This window comes from Microcaecilia unicolor, chromosome 8, assembly GCF_901765095.1.
Source record: "Microcaecilia unicolor chromosome 8, aMicUni1.1, whole genome shotgun sequence".
NCBI classification, from domain to species: domain Eukaryota; kingdom Metazoa; phylum Chordata; class Amphibia; order Gymnophiona; family Siphonopidae; genus Microcaecilia; species Microcaecilia unicolor.
Window position 1 is genome coordinate 230,210,933 of NC_044038.1, and position 24,181 is coordinate 230,235,113.

Consider the following 24,181-nt stretch of genomic DNA (forward strand, 5'->3'; position numbering starts at 1 on the left):
ATTGATTTGAAGAAAGTTGCACGTGAGGTCAGAGAGATGGTTAAATATTATCTCAGCTAGGGTAGGAGTGGATAAACATGTCCCGCTGCAGTATGTGCAGCCCAAGTCAATCCTTGTGTGTGTGAGTGAGACTAACAAGTTAGTTACTTCTTCCATTAAAGGCTTGGTTGAAGAGCCAAGCTTTCACCTGCTTCCTGAAGTACAGATAGTCTTGTGTTAAGCGGAGCCTTTCCGGCAATGCATTCCAGAGTGTGGGGGCTACTCCGGAGAAGGCTCGCTTGCGGGTATCACATCGTATAATGTCTTTTGGAGAGGGTGTAGTTAGTGAAAGTCCTTGGGAGGACCTTAGTGTCCTTGGTGGTGTGTGGAGGATCATCCTATTCTTCAGATGCTCGGGGCTGTTTCCTTTCAGGGCCTTGAAGATCAGACATAGAGTTTTAAATTTAGTCCTGTATTGAACTGGTAGCCAATGAAGTTTTTGCAAAAATGGTGTGATGTGGTTACGTCGCTTGCAACCTTCTATGAGTCTTGCCGCTGCATTCTGAATCAACTGGAGCTGGTGCAGGCCCTTTGTAGTCAGACCATTGTATAGTGCATAATAATTCACTTTTCTAATTTTTCCAGTCATGTCCTTTGCAGATGGGATTTTCAAAAAGATTCTGGTGCTTGACAGAAAGGAAAGAAGATGCAGATTATTTTGCTAAACTTATTTGAGTCAAACATTTCACTGATGGCTGACTTGGCGTTAGCTATGTTGAAATGCTGTTTTAATGAATCTACTAAAACTAGAATAAAATGGAATTGTGAAATAAATCATGTTCATTTTTCTATTTATAATCCATCTCTCTATCCCTTTCAAAAGCTTCAAAATTCTTGCATCATCTAATATATTTAGTACTAAGGATGGGCAACCAAACAAATTTGTGCTTCATATTATTTTTCCATGATGTTGTGGAAATTTTCATATTTTTCTGGCCATTTTGTGATTCTGCCAGTTTCTCATCATCGTACACACCCTTTCTCTGAGTTTGTGTACTCGTTTTCACAGGCACAACGCTTTCTGCATGTGTGGTGCTTCTCATGCTTCTCATTGAGCCTGCAAAGAGGTGGGATAATGTGGGATACAAATGTAATAATAATAATGTATCTGTGGTGCTTTCACTGCTGGCAAAGATTTTACACTGTTTCTGAAATAGTGATTTGTATTTCCTCATAGTGCACACCATATCCACTTTGGGGTCAATTCAAGCAAGGTGACCTAAAGTTAGAAGGCAACATTTTGTGAAGTGATTCCAAGTGTGGCAAATGTAACAAAGCCCATTCAATTCTACTACTACTACTACTACTTAACATTTCTAGAGCGCTACCAGGGTTACGCAGCGCTGTACAATTTAACAAAGAGAGACAGTCCCTGCTCAAAGAGCTTACAATCTAATAGACAAGTGAATGGTCGGTCCGATAGGGGCAGTCAAATTGGGGCAGTCTGGATTCACTGAACGGTAAGGGTTATGTGCCTATGGGTTTCATCACAATTACTGCGTGGGAATCACTACGGGGCTTTGTAAAAGGAGCCCTAAATGTGAATTCTATTATGGCAATAATTGACCATTAAAGAATAATAGCATAATTTGGCATTAATGGTCAACTAGCAATTTTCTAATTGCAACCCTAGGCCCCCAGAAAAATATGACTTTGAAACTTTGATGCTCATTAAGAGAACTCCTGATTGCAAAAAGAGAAAAAAAAAAGGATATGGAAAAATCATAGGCAGTCCTTAACAAATAATAATGCTCATTCTGATGTTTGCCCAATCCACATGTCTATATTTTGGTTTCTCTCCATCACTTTCACAAAGAGTTAGCAATCCTGGTTTTACTCCGTTACCAGTATATACTTGTAGCTCTCTTTTCCCTGTTAATATTCTAGATGAGGTTGTTATGAAAATCTGGAACCAGCTGGCAATCCTATGATGTTAGCTTAATACATTTTTGATAGGTCCCCCCCCCCCCCTTATCTCCAACAGGCTGCTGCAGTGTCCAGAAACTAAAACCAAAGATGTTGAAAATGTGGAGTTTGGCCATTTTCTTGGGTCTGTTTGCTTTATCTGCTCCTGTGAATGGTGAATGTGATGCGCAAAAAGTGGAAGACTGTAAGTATAAAAGAAAGAAAAAGAAAGAAAGAGAAAGAAAGAAAGAAAGAAAGAAATTCATACCTCTTACTTTTAATGGGAAAGTTCCTTGCAATGCATAAAAAAGTGTCAAAGTTTTCTACTCAGTGGCAAAAAACCCCCACAGGGGTCCTTTTACTAAGGTGCACTGAAAAATGGACTGCACTAGTGTAGGCACATGTTTTGGGCGTCCAGATCCATTTTTCAGCGTACTTGTGAAAAAAGGCCATTTTAAAACTTTTGCTAAAAATGGGCATTGGGCAAAATAAAAATTGGCGCACATCCATTTTGAGTCTGAGACCTTACTGCCACCCATTGACTTAGTGGAAAGGTCTCACGTGTTACCCATGTGGTAATCATCTATACGTGTTCAATGACAATTACCATCCGGGTTATGCCGCATAAAAAATAAAATTACTGCCTGGGCCATGCGGTAGCTGGGTGGTAACTCCGAATTGATGTGTGTTGGACACTTGTAGACGTGTATGCGGCTTAGTAAAAGTGCCCCTCAGTGGCAACAACCAAACAAAAAAAACCTGATGATCCAAGAATTTCCAGGATACAAACCTTTATTGTAAAATAACTTATGATGTACATTACTCTTAGATGTTTGTATTACAGGTTGAATGGTTTCTTCCTATTCTTATGCTGTAGTCCTTTTCCTTGATTATATAATCTGTAAACCACCTTCTCCTGCTAGTCAGTTAATAATAAATAAATACATGCCAGTTATGTGTGCAAATTCATTCATTCAGGTATTTATATACTGCTTAGACCTAAGTGGTTTACAGTTTCATTTCACAGGTACTGGATCTGTCCCTAGTGGGCTCTCAATCTAAGTAGTACTTTGTTCTACTGTTGTACCTGGGGCAATGGAGGGTTAAGGGTCCTTTTACTGAGGTGCGCTGAAAAATGACCTGCGGTAGTGTAGACGTGTGTTTTGGGTGCACGCAGATTCATCTTTCAGCCTGCCTGTAAAAAAAGGCCTTTTTAAATTTGTGCTGAAATGGACGTGCGGAAAAATCAAAATTGGCACACATCCATTTTGGGTCTGAGACCTTACCTCCAGCTATTGATCTACACACGTAGAAAGCCACTTGATGTGCACCTGCTACATGCGCCAGAGATGTATCCAGGTGCCGGCAGTGAATATTAGCGGAGACAGGATAACGTTTCGCTCAGCTCCAACTCCATCCTGAACCACTCTGCCACTAACTGGAGACTGCTGCAATGATCAGAACTAACGTTCAGCATCACTGTTCTCTCTAAGCTGTGTGGGAGTCCTCCACCTACAGTCCTGCCAGCGGGGGGGGTGCCAAATCCTCACTGTCTCGCCCATGGACCACCCAGTGCCATGGCGGTCAGAGGGGATATTCAGTGACCCTGTGCGGGTGGCACTCAATATCCTGGGACATCCACTGAGCGGGGTTTAAGCAGGCAGGATCCTTTCAATATCAATATTGAGCTCTTCACCTGCTTCAAGTCCTCTGCTCCTTTGTACATCGGGAGAGCAGTTTCCAGCACTCAGAACAAGGAGAAAGCAGCCTCTGTAAAGCAGATACTATAAGTATGACAGTGCTGGGGCATGTATCTGGTTTACAGATAACTGACTGCTCCCAGTTAAGAAATGTTATATAACACGTGCTAGCAATTCAGCCTCTCAAACTAATCAAATGATATTGTGTATAATGGAGGAAAAGACTTCAGATGCGCAACCTTCTATGTGAGTTAAATTAATAGACTCGGTTGGTGCCCTTCATATCCTTAATTACAGGCTGTGCCCTGTGTATTTATATTGGCTATAAGGCTTGCTCCTCATTAGTCAAAAACCTCCTGCTTCTTACAGTTCCATTACTATAATAATTGGCTGCACTTATCTGAGCTTCGTAATTAGGGCTGGAAACGCTCTACAGCAAGCTTCTGTTTCGCTAGTTGCTTCTTTAGGAGCGATATCTTCTGCCTCTCTGGGTGCTCTAAAATAGCATTCAGATCTGTAAGTGTTGAGAGATAACGGGGAGGTGGAAACAGGCAAGAGATACAGCAGTTAGAAGTTGCTTACCTTGTGGTGAACAGCCTGAACTGATTAGAAACAGGCTGTAAAATGGCCGCCGATTTATTTAATGGCCCTCTGGTCCTAAGCCCCTCCTACTAAGGGGATAGTTTAAATCTTTCTTAAAGATACAGGTGCCCACCTTTAAAATTTAAAATTAAAGGAACACACTCCATTCAATTCTGTTATTAAGACCTATGGGAGTCAAAGTGTTTAATCTATGTATCCATTTTTGTTCTATTTGATGGAGTTTCCTGTCCCGGTCTCCTCCTTGTTTCGTTGCGGGTACATGGTCTATAGCAACACATCTAAATTCATCGAAAGTGTGTGGTTGTGCTATGCTATGTGATACCAGTGGAGCTTCCCGTCTCTGATGTGCCATATTGAACTTGTGGTCACTTAACCTCTGTTTTAGTTGTCTAGTGGTTTTACCCACGTAAATTTTATTACAAGGGCATTTCATTGCCTAAACAACATGAGTGGTTTAGTGGTTAGAGTGGTGGACTTTGGTCCTGGGGAACTGGGTTCGAGTCCCACTGCAGCCACAGGCAGCTCCTTGTGACTCTGGGCAAGTCACTTAACCCTCCATTGCCCCAGGTACAAATAAGAACTGTATATAATATGTAAGCCACATTGAGGCTGCCATGAGTGGGAAAGTGCGGGCTACAAATGTAATTAAAAAAAATTGTGTGATGTCTTAACTAATATTCTTGGCGGGTATGTGGATTATAGAAGGTCTTTGTATCGTATTTGGACAAAAAATACATTTTCCACATGCTTCATGTCCCGAAATGGTGTCAGAAGCCCGTTGCTCAGATGGAGATTATAACATGTCCCTCAAATTAGGACCTCGAGAATAGGCTATTCTCAACTGGTTGTCTCGAAATGTGGGGTGTTTTTGTAGAATCCTCCAATGCTGTCTGAGGATGTTAGCCACCTTGCTGGAACCTTGAATATATTGAAGGACACAGGTTTCTGTCTGATCTACTTCTGTTCTTTTCGGTAACAGCAATGTTTGTTGATGATTATGTTTTGCCCTGGTATAAGACTTCCGTAAAACTTTTTCGGGATAGCCCCAATTCTTAAATTTTTCCAGTAGATTACTTGCTTGTATCTTAGTTATGTTTTTGACTGCAAATTCTTCAATATCTTATCAGTTGAGAGAAAGGAAGGCTGTTGGTAGTTGCTTTCGGATGATTACTGTGGTAGTACAAAAGGCTATTCCAATCTGTGGGTTTCATGTATACCTCTGTCATGACTGATGTTTGCCTTTGAGTAATTAGTATATCTAGAAAATTGATTTGGGTCGCAGATTGTTGCATGGTGAATTGTATGTATCTGTCTCTAGTGGTAACCCATTCAAAAAATTGTTGAAGTTGATCGCAGGTCCCGTGCCATAACATAAAGACGTCGTCTATATATCCATGGGTGTAGATTGGGGGGGGGGGTGAAGGGGGCATTGCCCCCCCAAACGAAGAGCTGGCACAACGCTGCAGGCAGCTCTTCCCGCCTTCAGCTCCTGGACAGGCTTCCTCTTCGTTCCTTCCTGCCCTCCCTCACGTGCGTTTAAACCTTTTATTTTCCTTGCAGCGACGGCACAGTAGTGAAACCCACAATACAGCGGGCTCACCTCCAGCCTTTCCCTTCCCTCACTCAGTGTCCTGCCGTCTTGCAATTATGTATTTCCTGTTTCTGTGAGGGCGGGTCGCTGTGTGAGGGAAGGGAAAGACTAGAGGCAAGCCCGCTGTATTGTGGGCTTCACTGCTGTCGCTGCGAGGAAAACAAAAGGTTTAAACACACATGGGGGGGGGCAGGTAGGAAAGGAGAGGAAGGCTGTCAGGAAGCTGAGGGAGGGCAGGGAGAATCGCTGGACATGGATGGGAGGGGAGGGGAGAAAAGAGATCGCAGGACATGGAGAGGAGGGGAGGGCAGGGGAGAGATCGCTGGACATGGAGAGGAGGGGAGGGCAGGGGAGAGAATAATTGATGGACAAGGAGGGGAGGGCAGGGGAGTGGAGAATTGCTGGACATGGATGGATGGAGGGGAGGGCAGGGGAGAGAGGAGAATTGCTGGACATGGATGGATGGAGGAGAGGGCAGGGGAGAATGGAGAGTTGCTGGTCATGGATGGAGGGGATGGCAGGGGAGAGAGGACAATTGCTGGACATGGCTAGATGAATGGAGGGGGCAGGGGAGAGAGCATATTTGCTGGATATGGGTGGATGGAGGAGAGGGCAGGGGAGAATGGAGAGTTGCTGGACATGGATGGATGAAGGGGAGGGAAGTCAGGAAGGAGATGCACATGGATGGAGGGGAGGGAAGAGAGGAGAAATGCTGGACATGGATGGAGGGAAGGAAAGACAAAGGAAGGAGAAGCACACGGATAGAGTGGAAGGGAGAGAGGAGAAATGCTGGACATGGATGGAGGAGAGGGAAGACAGAGGAAGTAGATGGACATGGATGGAGAGGAGGGGAGTGAGGAGAAATGCTGGATGTGGATGGAGGGAAAACTGCTGAATTTAAGGGCTGGATCAGAACACTTTGAGGGCAGATACTGAAACTGGAGGAAGGATAGGGACAGGGCTACAGATGGTAGACAGGACGCATAAGGACACAGGAGGATGGTGGACATGGTGAGAGAAAAAAATATCAAATGGAAAAAAGACACTGCATAAAACAGAAGACACTGGGACCAAAGCGAATAGAAAAACTAAATGATCAGACAACAAAGGTAGATAAAAGTATTTTATTCAGAATTTATTAATTGAAATATGTTAGCTTTTTGAAATGTGCATCTGTGATATTTTGCCTGTAAATTTTAATTCCTTCCTCCATATTAGCATATTCATTTGCATATGTATATATGCAAATGAATATGCTAATATGCTCCGCCCATTCTTTCCCCCCCCCCCCAAATGAAACAGTCAAACTACGCCTATGAGCTTCTCCTAATAACCTACAAATGCACTCAATCTGCAGCCCCTCAATACCTCTCTACCCTTATCTCCCCGTACGCTCCTACCCGAAACCTCCGCTCACAGGACAAATCCCTCCTCTCTGTCCCCTTCTCCACCATCGCCAACTCCAGGCTCCTCCCTTTCTGCCTTGCCTCTCCCTATGCTTGGAACAAACTTCCTGAGCCCATATGCCAAGCCCCCTCCCTGCCCATCTTCAAATCCTTGCTCAAAGCCCATCTCTTCAATGTCACCTTCGACACCTAACCATTTCACCTCTATCCAGGAAATCTGGACTGCACCAATTTGACTGTCGCACATGTTGTCCATTAGATTGTAAGCTGACTGCACAAGTTGTCCATTAGATTGTAAGCTCCTTTGAGCAGGGACCATCCTTCTTTGTTAAACTGTACAGCGCTGCGTAACCCTAGTAGCGCTTTAGAAATTTTAGTAGTAGTAGTAGTACTGTTAGTAATATGCAATCTATCCCTAAAATCGAATGTGGTACTGGAAGACTGGAGGGTAGCCAATGTTACGCCGATTTTTAAAAAAGGTTCCAGAGGAGATCCGGGAAACTATAGACCGGTGAGTCTGACATCGGTACTGGGCAAAATGGTAGAGGCTATTATCAAGCATAGAATTACAGAGCACGTACAAAAACATGGGCTGATGAGACAAAGTCAGCACGGATTTAATGAAGGGAAGTCTTGCCTCACCAATCTACTGCATTTTTTTGAGGGGGTGAACAAACATGTGGACAATGGGGAGCCAGTGGATATTGTGTATCTGGATTTTCAAAAGGCGTTTGACAAAGTGCCTCATGAAAGACTCCTGAGGAAACTGGAGAGTCATGGGATCAGAGGTAGGGTATTACTATGGATTAAGAGCTGGTTGAAAGATAGGAAGCAAAGAGTAGGGTTGAATGGTCAATATTCTCAGTGGTGAAGGGTAGTTAGTGGGGTCCCGCAGGGGTCTGTTCTGGGGTATACCTCCAGTCCAGGGGCAGTGGCGTCAAAGCTGAGAGGAAGAGCAGATGCACAGCTCACAACCCATGGCTGGCTGTGGGGCCCTGCTTCCTTCTTAAAAACATTTTGGCAGGTTAACTTTTTTAAATTTTTTTTGTATCTGACGGAGGGGGGGGGGGGGGGGAAGTGGTGTTCAGCTGATGTAGGACAGAGGGTGGGTGTGAGCGGCGGCGACCTGTTTTGGGGGGGATGGAGGGTGGAGCAGTGGGTGTTTGCGACTTTGGGGGGGGAGGGTGGAGCAGTGGGTGTTATGACCTGGGGGGGTGGAGGTGGCGAGCGGTGGCAACATGTTAGGGGGGGGTGGTAGTGGTGGGAACTTGGGGGGGTTAGGGGTGAGGGGCGATGATTGGGGGCGTGGCGTGGTAATGGTGGGAAGTTGGTGGGGGTGTAGGGGTGAGGGGCGGGGACTTTGGAGTTGTGTGGGTGTCTGGCTCGGTGGTTCGTTCGTTCCGTCCCTCCCTCCCTCCCTCGGATGTTCAGGCTGGCTGCCTGCTTGCTTGCCTGCCTGCTTCCCTCCCTTCCTTCTCTCTCACGGGTGTGCTTTTTGTTTGGTCGAGTGTATGTGCTCCGCCCTCTAGGTCATGACGTTGTGACGACGCAAGGGCGGGGCAGGCACTCATGGTGGAAAAGTGATCTACACCATGACCAACTTTACTTGGAATGCTGGGTAACTTTGCCTCATAGAACGTTGGAAGTGCCTTTTATATATAGAGATGATGATCCCCCTTGCTCATGCCCTATACAAGCATAGTCTTAATCCTTTTCTGTATGCGGATGATGTCACCATTCACATACCATTCAACTCTAATCCAACAGAAATCACTGTTGCAATAAAGACCAGTTTAAGCTTAATGGATGCCTGGGCATCGGCATTCAAACTCAAACTCAACAAGGAAAAAACTCACTGCCTTACTCTCTCTTCTCACCACAAAACAAACCTCCCTTCATCCATAAAAACCCCAGAACATACTCTCCCAATATCAGACAAACTGAAGATCCTTGGAATTACTATTGACACCAACCTAACCTTGGAGAGCCAAGCCTCTGCCACCATGAAGAAAATGATCCATTCAATGTGGAAACTCAAACGGATCAAACAATTCTTCCCAAGGGAAACTTTCCGTAACATAATTCAAACAATTGTCCTATCACATGTTGACTACTGTAACGCCGTATATGCGGGATGCAAAGAACAGATCTTAAGGAAACTCCAGACCGCGCAGAACACGGCAGCTAAACTCATTTTCAGAAACACAAGATTCAAAAGTTCTAAACCCTTACGCGAAATACTGCACTGGCTACCAGTCAAGGAACGAATAGCCTTCAAAATTTGCACTCTGGTCCACAAAATAATCCATGGTCTGACCCCAACCTACATGACCAAACTTATCGACTTACCAACTAGAAACATCATAGAATCATCAAGCATGTTTCTAAACCTGCATTACCCAAACTGTAAAGGACTAAAATACAAAACAACATATGCATCCAGCTTTTCCTACATTTGCACCCAGCTCTGGAACGCTTTACCTACAAACATTAGAACTGTGAACACCCATCTAAAATTTCAAAAAGACCTCAAGACTCACCTCTTCCGGAAAGCCTACCCAGCAGACCCGAACTAATTCATGAACAATGCATCACATCTTTCGATATATGAAATGAACAATACCTCTTCCACATAATCCTATTACTTCAAACTGTACGAATTTTACCACTCCATATAATGAAGTGTACTTCTACCCTTATCCTACTCTGTATTACTCACTAGAAGCTGTAGTCCCATCCTCGGAGGCTTATCAGCCTCATTAAGATTACTTCTCTCTATATGCTACTATATATTAGTCCCAGAGTTGTATTCTCTTTTCCGGAACCTTATCAGCTTCCTAGCACCTACTGTTACTCTATTTTCCGCTCTGTATATATTCCCGGAGTTAGTACTCTACTCTCCGGAACCTGTAAGCTACATTGAGCCTACTGCTATGTGGAAAAATATGGGATACAAATGTAATAAATAAACATCTACTCCAAAGTTTCTTGTCCTTTAAGCAGTGCAGAGTTCCAGTAGCCACTGGAGCTTCAAAAAAACCTGAGTTGTTTTGCATGTTGTGTTGATGTCCTCAGAAGTGACTCTTTTGTTATATTGCTTTGGTCTATTATCCTAAATTGTAAACCTAATCTGTTGACTTTTTTTGTAGCTTTTATGAATCACTTGGATATATTCAACTTGGACTTGGGAAAAATTAATGACATTTTCACTGTGCCTGCTTTAATAATAGAGTGAGTGAAAATTGTACAACACTTATAAGGATGTATGCACAAGTATTGATCATGCAGTCAGTGTATAAAACATGTTTGGTTATTTTAGAGTATAATAAGCAGCGTACACTCTGAAAGATTATTCTGGGTTTAATATTGAATGACTTGCATTTCAAATAACCCCCTGCATATTTTTGAAGATTTCTTAGAAGTCGATTTTAATTTCAGCAAGAAATGTTATGTACTTAGTTAATCATCATATTTACATATTACTGTTAGACAAAATTTAATTATCTTAAGCTATGTTGATGTTACCGACATTTTAGCATTATTACCTAACGATTTTTGCGCAATAAAAGCATTGGAACTAAAAATTAACGATATGACACAATTTTGCAGTCACTAATTTTCTTCACAGTGCTCAGCTTCCTGTTCTTCAGATTTTACGCAGTCACTATTGCTTTTGCTTAAAAACTTGCTCAAGCAGTGTCTGGATTCTCAATTTGTCCATTACTGACACTGTGCCCATATTATCAAATGTCTACTTAACTGTGACGTCATTAAGTTAGTACCCTGGATATTTTCCCCTATAATGGTAGTTTTACAGTGCAAAGATAAAAAAAAACAAAAAAGTAGCGAGATCAACACGACAGTTCCAAGACACCATGCAAGCGAGTAATAGATAATAATACTTTTTTTTTTAAATATATTTTAAAAAACTCAATAGACCAAACACGGAGCTGTGTTACAGCGAAAAATGCCTGCTTCAGGAGTCTACAAATTAAAAGGAATATACAATTACAAAATATAAAAATATGTAACTTACTACAAGAATATAAAAAGTAATGACTGATAAAACAAGGAGTCTTTTTTACAAAGTCATAGAAAGCATGTACTAAAAAGATAAATAACAGACATCCAAGAAGACTGTTAATCACATAAGGTAGTTAAATAAATGGAACTGTAAATTAAACTGTAATATAAACAGGAATATAAAAATGCATGAGTTAAAAAAGCTAGAAGGAATACAATTATTTTAGAAATGAAACCACAGTTTTGTCCATCTGAAACAGGATTTAAGGTAGTAAAATGTGTTTATCAAGGATGAGTAGGATTTTAATGCTAACCTGTTTGCTGTTTAAGCCAATGAGTGGGGCAACACAAGCGAGGAAACCAAAGCAAGCCTGAAATAGTGGACAATGCGAAACATGATCTATTCTCTTCAAATCGTATATGTTCCACAGGGGGTACATCCAGCAGATGCTTATTATCAGATCAGAGGGACCTTTATGGACTGTATATTTGTAATTGTGTAGCCAAGCAGACTGGGGCTTCATTGTGGAGTGGAGGAGTGGCCTAGTGGTTAGGGTGGTGGACTCTGGTCCTGGGGAACTGAGGAACTGAGTTTGATTCCCACTCCAGGCACAGCTCCTTGTGACTCTGGGCAAGTCACTTAACCCTCCATTGCCCCAGGTACAAATAAGTACCTGTATATGTAAGCCACATTGAGCCTGCCATGAGTGGGAAAGCGTGGGGTACAAATGTAACTAAAATTTAAAAAATTGTTCAAACATTTACAGATTAATACTAAAATCTTAAATTGAGAACGCCAATTAATAGATAGTTAATGGAGGTTCCTAAGAACTGGGGTAATATGGTCCCATCTGGCTGTTCTGGCCACTATTCTTGCCAAAGCATTTTGTGCCAACTGAAGCGGATGGAACAAGGTTCCAGAAGCTTCCATAAGTAATGCATCACAATAGTCAGACAGAGGAGTGATATGAGCAAAAATAAGCAACCTAAAATTATCCTCTAATAGATAAGTCCTAAGTCTACTTAAAAGTTTCAGTTTAAAGAAGATACACCTGAGTACGTTCTGTACATGGGGTAAGAAAGACAAAGCGGAATCCAGAAGTAACCCAAGGTATTACATCTCGTGTTTGATTTCAATATAAGAATCTTCTAAATCAAAATACGTAGGAAAGAATCATAATTTGAGTCTTAGTCATATTATACTTTAATCTTTTGGCAGACATCTAGCTCTTTATTGTTGACAAATAGAGACGTAGGCAATGAAACACTTTTATGACAGATTTTTCAATAGGAAAAAGAATTGGATGTCATCGGCATAAAGACGATAATACACTCTTAGCCCTTTCAAAAGTTTACATAGTGGTAACATGTAGATGTTAAACAGAACGGGTGATAGAGCAGAACCCTGAGGAACTTGACTGAGTCCAACCACCTAGATGTAGACTGATGTATTCACAACTGAAAGAATTGACTACTCAAAAAAGAACAAAACCACAAAAGGACCTTGCCCTCTAATCTAAGTTCTTCTAGGTGTCCCAGTAGCAATCTGTGATGAAATGTTTCGAAAGCAGCTGAGATGTCCAGAGCTATCAAAATATCAAAATTGGCCCTAGTACGGTCACGTGCTATAATAAGCAACGTTTCTGTAGAAAACTTTGGATAAAACCCAAACTGAAAATCATGCAGAATTTGATAATCATCCAGAAAAATCTTATAGTTGAACCAGTCCTAACTTCTCTGTAATAATTTTAACAGATTGCCTAGATGGGGAGGTCATGTGGACACTTTTTTGTATTTTTTTTTAACACAGATTAAGCATTTATGTGTCTTTATAAAACGTTAGCACAAATCTTGCAGAAACCACAAGTTAAATAGATCAGCACACATTTTCAACCCTCAGAAGCAGGAGGAAATATATATGCTTAGAGTACACAGGTGCAGCTGAGTCCACCAGTGCTCCAACCAAACTCTGGCCCTGAACATTCTTACAACTGCATCACATTTAAGTTTTCATACTCAGAGGTTGGCAATAAAATAATATACACACAAAATGCAGAAAATAACTCCAATAACTTGACAGGAAAACTAAACAAGTATTCAAGAAATACTCAGCATGGTAAAAAATACAATAAAGAACAGTGGTGGAGGAAAACTCACAGAATGATGGTCCAGAGAGCATAAGGAAGACAATTCCACAATGTTGCTGCTAAATATTAAAGAATGTACCCATATGTGTCAGTTCCCAGTGACCCTTTGACAAACTAGGGACCACCAATCTATTTTCTGGGACAGATCTCAGCACCCTACCAGGTACATACCAGTTTTCAAAGTGAGGTTACATGATTAACTTCGCTTTCAGATTACTCCAGGAAAACTACCTGCACATACATTCACCTGACTCTGTGCGTGCATAGTTTTCTTAAAAGAAAATAAATGCATAAGTTGAAAATACAAAAGTATGGACAGAAGCTCAGACCCCTCCCCATCTCTGTCTTAAGGAACACTGTTATGGGTAAAGCTGTGCAGGTACAGGAACTCTGCTTCTAATTTTAGCCCCACATAGAGAGGGCTGTTTTCAAAAGAGTCCATTATCCCAGATAAAACACTCTTTTACTTGCTCATAATGTTTTGAAAATGACCTTTGCTGAAGCCTCTTTTCATACTGCTCACATTACTGCAAAGTTCCTGTGTATCAGTTTTCCCAATGAAAGTACTAATGTACTTTCAAAACAGCCTAAGGGAAACGTGCCTATGCATATTTGCATTTCCTTACTCTGTGGATACCGTTTCCAAATGAAGAAAACACACATACTTATGACAATGAAATTTTTAAAATGCTAATTATTTCAGTATTACAACCATAATAATCTCGTACAGGTACAAAAACCAAAATTGTGAGCCCTCTAGGAACAGAGAAAGTACCTGCTTATAATTGGATTGTGAGCCACATTGAACCTGAACTGTGTTTGGGATAATGTGGGATTCAAATGTCATAATAAATAAAATATGCCTATTTTTGCAATCCCCACTTTCTGCCTTAAACAGGACTCTTCAAAATGCAGATAAAAGTATATTCATTGTAGCTTTACATACATACTTCTGCCAACAAAGGACACATTACCATGAATAGAATACATTAAAAATTAAACCTAACGATAGGGAAACCATAGTAATGACCATTATGGGGGGAAAAGCCCAAGTGCAGCACCAAAGAGGATTTAGCAGATTGATTCAAGGGGTAATAAGATGGAGGAGTGGCCTAGTGGTTAGGGTGGTGGACTTTGGTCCTGGGGAACTGAGGAACTGAGTTTGATTCCCACTTCAGGCACAGGCAGCTCCTTGCAGCGGCTTAGCGAGGCCGGCTGACACCCGGGGCGGGTCGCCGCTGCGCACCCCCCCGCCGGAGTGCATCATTACCGCTGGCGCTCCGCCCCGCCGAGTGCACGTTGTCTCTGGGAGCTGCGTCGGCTCCGTTGGTTCCCTGCTCTCTCTGCCCTGGAACAGGAAGTAACCTGTTCCGGGGCAGAGAGAGCAGGTAACCAGCAGCGCCAACACCCCCCCAGCGCGTGCACCCAGGTCGGACCGCCCCACCGCGCCCCCCTTCCTACATCACTGGCTCCTTGTGACTCTGGGCAAGTCACTTAATCCTCCATTGCCCCATGTAAGCTGCATTGAGCCTGCCATGAGTGGGAAAGCGCAGGGTACAAATGTAACAAAAAAAAGTTTTCAATAAATTGCTTGTGATTCTGATGTCCTGCCTGCTTTTCTCAGATCTAAATAGATATTAGGAGACAATGCAGCAAAGCAGTAAAGATTCAGTCAGTGCTTTATCCCTGTCATACTTGGGGCCATTTTAATTAATGATACAGTCTTAGGCCTCTTCTATCCCTAGCACGGGCCAAGGAAAAAATTGGAATGAAGAGAAAATAGTACCGACAGAAACATGCAATATAACATTTTGTAGAATTGACATCAAAATGAAGCTTCAACTGTAGGTCAGGTTAACTGGAAGCAGTTCTCGTGGCTGGGATTAAATGGAAAATTGGCTTTTAAAAGCCAGGAAGTTTAATTTCTAAAACTGAAAATTTACATCCTTTACCTTTGCAAAGATTTTATAAAATTGGTTGGAAACACATGAAAGTTTGCAAGTCCTTGTTTTAAGCCTTTCCTTTTCATTCATTCAGTTCTAAAATTGAAGAATTAAAAATTGATGCATTATCGGTGAAAGTATTGAAGAATGGGTCCCTATCAGTGTATATCAAGGCTAACATAGAAATCATAGGCAAACTGTAAGTATTTACTGGGGCTAAACATTTCTTCTGCCATAATATGTTGTAATTACATAGGGGTTGATATTCAAAGCGATTCATCCCAGCTAGAAATAGCTCCTGTCTGGTTACATCAACTGTTTGGGGTTAACCACAAATTTTCAATGGCACTTAACCCATTAGTGCAAAAGAAAATAACCAGTTAGCACAAAACTCAAAAGCTATTTTGGGAGCATTCTGGGTACAGAATTGGCTCTTGGCAGGTTAATTGCTGATATTCTGAACTTCACAGGCCAGATTAATTAGATAAACGGGGCAGCATAAAAGTCAACCCTATCTTTAGTTGGTAACCCTTAGCTAATTAAGTGCTCTGCAAACCCAGACATGCCACGGCATTGAATTTCCGGGCGTAACACCATTGGTAGTCAGCAAAACACTGATCACCGCGAGCTGAATATCAGGCCCTTAATTTAATTAAGCAATAGAGATACTGTATATAATCAGTTGCATATATGCTGGCCACCTTTTCTGTTATAAGCATGTTCACTGGAGCTTCTCTTTTTAAAGTGTCTACATGTATGTGCTCTATGCATTAGAGGAATACCACGTCTTGTCAGCCCACTTTGTCCCAGTAAATCTCTTTAAAAAATTCCTTTCTTAGCTAGGGATAGATATAATAATAATCATGTCGCTATCAAGTGGGACTTATCCAGTGACTGGGTTCTACCTGGATTTTCACCGGCACTTACTTAGATAGTGCCAATGAATATTCAAACAAACCACCATGACATTACCCAGTTAGTACCTGACCACTTCGGGGGCAGAGCTGGGACAGACCCAAAAGTTATCTGATGTTGTCGATAGTCAATGTTAGACTGCATATAATGCTGCTCTAATTATGGCCAGATAATAAGTCTGCTATTGGCATTGAATATTGGCCATACTTGAATAGATTTCCATTGCCCCAGATTCAAAAAAATAAGTACCTCTCTCTAGACTCAGGAAATGCTGCCTCTTTTCCCTTTACATCTTTCCACTCCTCACCAAAGAAGTAAAAGAAAACCTTAAGGTCTACTCTTAGCACTTAGGGGTCCTTTTACTAAGGCACACTGAAAAATGTCTTGCGCTGGTGTAGGCGTTCATTGGATGCACGCAGGTCCAGTTTTCAGCACGCCTGGAAAAAAGGCCTTTTTTGTGGCCAAAAATGTACATGTGGCAAAATTAAAACCATTTTTAACCTGAGATCTTACCGCCACCCATTGATTTAATGGTAAGGTATCATGCAGTAATTGGTAGGTAATTATCAGCGCATGCACTGCCGATTATCACATGGTTAACACCATGCAGTAGAAAATATAAATTATTTTCTGATGCTCTTTTGGACACACGTAAAAAATGTAATATCACCCGGGGCGCTCAGTAGCCAGACAGTAGTTTCAAAGAAATGCACCTCGGACACATGTAGGCCCCTACGTGCCTTTGTAAAAGGGACCTTTAAGGAGAGACAGTTAATTCGTGGAGCTAATAGCACCTGGTGTCCTGGAATAGGACTTTTTGATTAAAACAGCTGGTTTTCTGCTGTCTCCTTTCCTAAAGCTTGGTGCTGGTGACTGTATGCCCCATTGCCTCATGGGACTTGTAGTTCACAACTTCTTAAAAAGAAAAAAGCACACTCTGCTACAAATACAGGCATATAAACCTGGGGAACAACCACACATATCATTCTTATACACAATACATTTTATATAAATGCTTCTCAGATCCATGCAAGCAATCGTGAGTAACTCATCATCCTTGTGTATTTTCCCACAGTCTATTTATTGAAAATCTAAGTGGGAGAGGCTGGATTGAAATTAACGCAATTGTTGGAGTACAGAAGAACCCAGATGGGACAACAAAGCTTGTGCCACTTAATATTAGTGAAACTGGAGCGGTGACCATTTATTTCTTCCAAGGAAAGTAAGTACTTTTGTTCATCTATATCATGACGATATAAAGTTCATAGTTATATGTTTCCCATTTGTACAGACCAAAACAGATGATTTATTTTTCTTTCAATTAACAATATAGGTGTTTGAGTAACAGGAAACAAGATAATATCTTTATGTAGATTTTGTAACTATTAAAAATAGGAAACTAAGAGTAAGAATAAATACCTAGGTTTTCAACGGAAAGGAGTAAATAGAGGAGTGACTCAGGGGTCTGGGCAGGGAAAGATAGCAAAGGCCAATTTGACCAAATCTGCAGATGACACACACCAGTCAACATTCAGCCAGCTAAATTAGCCTGGATGTTCAATGTCGAGCCATGTGGGGGTACTGGCATTAAATATCCAGGTCCCAGCCAATATTCAGTTGGGACCCATATAAATGGAGTACACAAACCCCAAAGCTAATTTCTCCCCTCCCACTTGCCAAGCAATCTAATCCCTCTACCCCTGAAGAGCTCTGATCACCCTATCTGCCTCCCAAAATAATTCTGATCTCTCCTCCCACCGTCCCCCTGAAGCAGCTCTGATCCCCCTTCCCACCTTCACTCCAGTCATCAGACGGCATGTGGGAATGAGGAACCTGAACTATAGCTTTGTGATGCAAGGTTCGGCTTTAGGAGTCACCAAACAGGAAAAGGATGTAGGAGTCATTGTTGATGCTTTGATACCCTCTGCTCAGTGTACTGTGGCAGCAAGAACAGCAAATAGAATGTTTGGTATTAGGAAAGGAATAGAAAATAAAAACGAGGATGTTATAATGCCTTTGTATTTCTCCATGTTGCGACCGCACCTTGAATATTGTGTGCAATTCTGGTCACCGCATCTCAAAAATGCAGTCCTTTTTTGTGCCGGTACGCGCTGGTACGGCATACCAGCACATCTTTTTCCTAGGGCCAGCTCACCTCCCCAGCCCTGCTTTCCGTTCCGCCCGCCCCACGACACGTTTAAATCTTTTATTTATTTTTTTTTCACTTGAAGTCGCAGCGACGGCATTAGTGAAAGGACTGAACTCGGCTTGCCTCCTCCTGCCTTCCTTTCCTTCATTCCCTCTCAGTGTTCCGCCCTCACGGAAACAGGAAACTACATCAAAGGAAGGCGGGACACTGAGAGGGAACAATGGGAAGGCAGGAGGAGGTGAGCTGAGCCTGTTCCTTTCACTAACGCCGTCGCGGGGTGGACGGAACAGAAAGCAGGGCTGTTGGGGAGCTAAGGGCGGGCAGGTGGGGCTGGGGTGCTGGAACTCAACGGGGGCTTAAAAGGGGGGCAGGTGGAGGCTGGGGCGAGTTACTGGACAAGGAAGGGAAGATAGGGGCCAAAGGAGAATCGCTGGACATGGAGGTGAGGGGAGGGCAGAGAAGAATCTGGACATGGATGGAAGGGAGGGCAGGAGATAGAGGAGAAATCGCTGGACATAGATGGGAGGGGAGGGCAGTGAAGAATCGCTGGACATGGAGGGCAGAGGAGAATCGCTGGATACAGATGGGTGGGGAGGGCAGAGGAGAATCTGGACATGGATGAGAAGGGAGAGCAGGGGAGAGAGCAGAGTTGCTGGACATAGATGGATGGATGGATGGAGGGAAGGGCAGGAGAAATGCTGGCCATGTATGGAGTGAAGGGAAGACAGAAAGGAAATGCACATGGATGGAGGGGAGAGAGGAGAAATGCTGAACATGGATGGAGTGGAGGGCAGAGAGGAGAAATGTTGGAGGGAAGGAAAAACAGAGGAAGGAGATGCATACAGTTGGAGGGGAAGGGAGAGAGGAGAAATACTGGACATGGATGGAGGGGAGGGAAGACAGAGGACATAGATGCACATGGATGGAGTGGAGGGGGTGAGGAGAAATGCTGGACATGGAGGGAGGGAGGGAAGACAAAGGAGGAGATGCACATGGATTTAGGGGAGAGAGGAGAAATTCTGGACATGAATGGAGGGGAGGGAAGAGAAAGGAAGTGAGATGAACATGGATGGAGGGGAGAAGAGAGGAGAAATGCTGGACATGGATGGAAAGAGGAAGGAGATGCATACTGACAAGATGAGGGAAATGGAAAAGAGGAGAAAAACTGCACATGGATGAATAAAATAGGCAAAAGCTGGATCCACTCTATACCTCCTCCAGTCAAGTCCGCAGAGGACCCAGCTTTTACCTATGGATGTAGGGCAAGAAATGAAGAAAAAATGAGGAAAGTAAAGCATTAAATGGAAAGGAAGCCCTGGAAACTGAGTTAAGGGAACAGATAGAGAGCAGGGACCAACATGATCAGAAAAACAAAGTCACCAGACAACAATGGTAGAAAAAATCATTTCATTTTCATTTTAGTGTTTGGAAGATGTCCAATTTAAGAATTGATATCTGCTGTCTTATTTTGCACTGGGTATACTAGAGCTGTAACAGTTTATAGAAATTATTTATAATCTAAAAAAAATCACAAGTTATTTTTTTCGCCTATGCTAGTATAGTATTTTCAATGATACTGCTTATATGTGCCACGGCTGGTATAAGGGGTGCGGCTACTGTGGGTGTGGCTACCATATGGGTGGAGCCATAGATGGTGACCCCTGCCCATAATGAGTACAAGTACCTTTTCTCCTACAAAAAAAGCACTGCAAAAATGATATAGTGGAATTAGAAAAGGCACAGAGAAGGGTGACGAAAATGATGAAGAGGATGGGACAACTTCCCTATGAGGAAAGACTGAAATGGCAACGGCTTTCCAGCTTGGAGAAAAAACAGCTGAGGGGAGATATGATAGATGTATATCAAATGCTGGCAGGAGTAGAACGGGTAGACGTGAATCGCTTGTTTATTCTTTCCCAAAATACTAGAACTAGGGGACACTCAATGAAGCTACAGATTAGTAAATTTAAAACGAATCAAAGAAAATAGTTCTTCACTTAAAAGCTGGATCTTGCCAGGTACTTGTGACCTGGATTGGCCACTGTTGGAAACAGGATACTGGGCTTGATGGACCTTCAGTCTGTCCCAGTATGGCAAAGCTTTTGTATTTATTATGTACTTATATAGGCCTACTTTTTGGCTCTGGTGGTCTTGTGGTCCTTGTGGCAAGTAGTGCAAGGCTACCACTAGAGGTTGCATTTTCAGTTAGGCACAATGAGCGGCCACAATGAGTGGGGTCACTCCTGCCCCAAGGACCACTAGACCACCAGAACAATGGCATGTAGGCCCAACTGGACCTTTTGGAGCTTAGAACGGTGTTAGGAGGTGGTTTGGAACTGCTTTGGAACTGCTTTGGGGCGGGAGGAAGGATTGGAGATACTTTAGATGCAGTAGAGGAGGTCGAACCTGCTTTTAGGGGCTAATAGGGCGATTGAAGCTGCTTTGGGGGCAGGAAGGGAAAGAATGAGTTTCAGACCAACTGATAGTTCTGCGAGTTCCAACCAATAGTCAGGGCCAACACCCACATAGCTTAAGCACACAAAGTGAGGGCTGCTATTTATGGGGCCCTATTTGGTTGCTTAGCTATGTAAGCACCAATATTGAATATTGCTGGCACATGCACAGTTGCCAACCCGTCCCCAACTCTGACCTTAGAAAGTCCCTCTCCTGCCAACTTAAAAAATGGCTGCTCAGACTGGATATTCAGTGATATTGCCCAGTTTAGTGACAAACTCTAGCTTGTCTTCATTTCCCTGGATCACCTCTGCTGTTGTGTTGCCTGTGAGTTCCTGCAGAGGTTCTCTCCTGTTTCTTCTGCTAGTTCAGCTAACCCAGATCACAACTCTCCTTCCAGCCTATTAGTATCAGTTCTACAGTGTAACAATAATCATGGCGATAACTCCCATTCTATTACCCATCAGAGACAATTTGCTCCAGCCCCAGAAGGTACCGAGATCAAAGTGGTGCCAGCTGACCTCTAGTGGTAATCTTGCGGTACTACTGGTAGGGTCAGATTATCAAATAATGAATCTAACATCTAGCAGTAGGACTATGAAACTACTGCTAGTGGCTCCAGAGCAGAAGCAAGAGGAGTTTGTTTCTGCCTCCCATCACTTCTGAGCTGAGTCTGTGTCCCAGTGGGGTGAGAGTGTAATTTTAGGAATGCTCAACACCCACCAATGTTGCTCCCATGGCCTTGCCCCGTTTTTAGATCCGTATGGTAGAATTTATGTGCACCACTGTATGGAACACTCTTAGCAAGTTGTGCATGTAAATTTTAATTAGTGGCAATTAGTGCTGATAATTGCTTGTTAGCGGCCAATTATCAGCGCTTATTGGCTTGTTAAACATTTAAGTTGCGTGCAGAATTTCAAAGAGCAGCGAGATTCCAGAATCCCAAAGAGTAGCACGATTCCAGAATCCCAAAGAGTAGCAAGATTCCAGAATCCCAAAGATTAATAAGATTCCTTGCTACCAATCCCAGGGCAAGCAGTGGTTTCCCCCATGTCCATCTCAATAACAGTCACCATAGAGAGAATTCCCCTCCCCTTAGTGCCTGTGCCATAATTATTTTGTGATAAAATATCATACATTACTCAGCTTCACAGGCACTATCCCAGCATTTAGATATCACACACAAGTATATCAGTATATCTCAGTAGCTTTTTAAACAGATCATCAGATATGCTTGTCTACCTCTATAATGGCTAGTAAAATTAGCCAAGCATTTTAAAGAGGTGGCTCCACAATCCTCATAGATCCGAATTTTTTGTTGTTGATTTTCATTTAAGTACTTTTGAATTCTATGTGTATATAACACTTTAACACTTAGATTTCTAGCTTCCAACCACAATAGGTAATGGAGAACCAATGTCACCGACATAGATCCATGTTTCGCAGTATGCTGTTTCAAGGTAGTCTCCTATAAAAAAATCAAACACATCACCTCAACATTTAGGCTACATCTAAACATACACGCAACAGATATACAGACAAGGATCCATACTGACCACAGTACTTATCTTAAAACATTTTCAACATGGCCCCCTTAAATAGCTCAACATCCGTCACGCTCTCTTCATTTCCGGTCTGAACAGCTGATCGAACGTATATCATCATACCATATTCATTACGTAGGTGCCATCCATTCAATTTCACGATTCAAACCATAGAGTTCTACGGTGTTTAAAGTAAATATCCAAAATTGCTCCCTGTAGTTCAAACTTTTCTCCAGATCCCCACCCTCCCAACTTTCTTTGACCTGATCAATAATCCGCCATCGTAACTCCGTAATATTATGCTGCTGTTCTATCCAATGCTGGACCAGGGGAGCCTCAGTTTTACAGTTCAGTATCCTAGACTTATGCTTGGTAAGTCGTGTTTTTATAGCTCTCATACTATGACCAAAATACAACTTATTACAGGGGCATTGAATAATGTATACCACCATCTTAGTAGTTCAATCTGAGTTATAGAAAGATTTAACCACGCGATTTGAATGAGGGTCAGACCACCATCGATGTTAAACACCACTGACAGCAGCCACATGCCCCATGGGCAGACAGTTCTTGGATCTTTATATCACCACCTCTTTTCCACGATAGTATTTCTCCAATATTTCTGGTGCGAGTGAATGCTATCAGAGGTTTCTCTGAGAATACTTCTTCCATCTGTAGTATATGCCAATGGGACATAATAAACTGCACTATTAACTTTGCTAATGATGAATACGGGAGTACACAAACAATACGATGTATTTCTTCTCTATCTTTATAAGTTAGTAATAATTCTCCTTGGGCATAACGAGCTCACAGATATGCTTTACGAACACTTTTAGATGGATACCCACGCTCCAAAAACTTCGCTGTGAGGTGCATAGAATGGTATTTAAAATCTTCAAGCGACGAGCACAGTCTGCGCAAGCGCAGAAATTGTCCTATCGGCAAGTTATTCCTCAGATGAAGTGGGTGAAAACTATTGTAATGTAAATAATTATTACGGTCCGTTGTTTTACTATAAATAGATGTGCTAACTGAATTCCCAGTTTTTTTCAATATGAATGTCCAAAATATTGATGTACCGCTGGTTGAATGTAGTACTACTACTAATAGCATTATATAGCGCTACCAGACGCACGCAGCGTTGAACACTTGACATAGAGAGACAGTCCCTGCTCAAAGAGCTTACAATCTGGGTAAAGAAATTAAGATTTACATCCCGGCTATTAATCCATTCCACAAACTGTAACAGATCATCTCGTGTTCCCGTCCAGATAAAGAAAATATCATCCAAGTATGTTCTCCAGAATAAAATAGATGAGGAGAACCATTGTGACGAATATATATGCTGTGTCTCAAATGCATCCATATAGAGGTTTGCTACTGAGGGGGCTATGGTTGCACCCATAGCTACACCATGGATTTGTTTATAATAATATCCCTCATACCAAAAATAGTTCCACTTGATTACTAATCTCGTTAAATCCATAAGGAATGCAGTAGCGATGCGCGGAGGTTGAGGTTGAGGTCTATTATTTAAAACAGTCTCAATTACATCCAGAGCCGCCTCTTGCGGGATGTTCGTATATAAAGATGTCACATCTAAAGTAACAAACCAAGCTCCCTCAGTAGCATCTGTAGCTCATTCAACATCCTAAGCATATGAGAGGAATCCTGGATTAACGATGTAATTTTATGGATAGAGCAGCAGCATAAGATTACGGAGTTACGATGGCCTCTGTAAGGACTTCTGCACACTGTG

General features: G+C 42.4%; 2 protein-coding genes across 4 annotated transcripts in view; both read left to right on the plus strand.

Annotated features, from left to right (window-relative positions):
- The window catches only part of LOC115475486, a 406,432-nt gene that overhangs the window by 149,145 nt on the left and 233,106 nt on the right, over positions 1-24,181 (plus strand). The window lies entirely within an intron of this gene.
- Positions 1-24,181, plus strand: part of LOC115475485 — a 49,175-nt gene that overhangs the window by 12,283 nt on the left and 12,711 nt on the right. For all 3 annotated transcript variants that reach the window (XM_030211239.1, XM_030211240.1, XM_030211238.1), the window contains exons 2-5: positions 2,024-2,149; positions 10,394-10,475; positions 15,452-15,556; positions 17,348-17,494. In XM_030211239.1, the coding sequence (XP_030067099.1) occupies positions 2,056-2,149; positions 10,394-10,475; positions 15,452-15,556; positions 17,348-17,494 (428 nt within the window). In that variant the 5' untranslated portion in view covers positions 2,024-2,055. The remainder of the gene's footprint in view (positions 1-2,023; positions 2,150-10,393; positions 10,476-15,451; positions 15,557-17,347; positions 17,495-24,181) is intronic.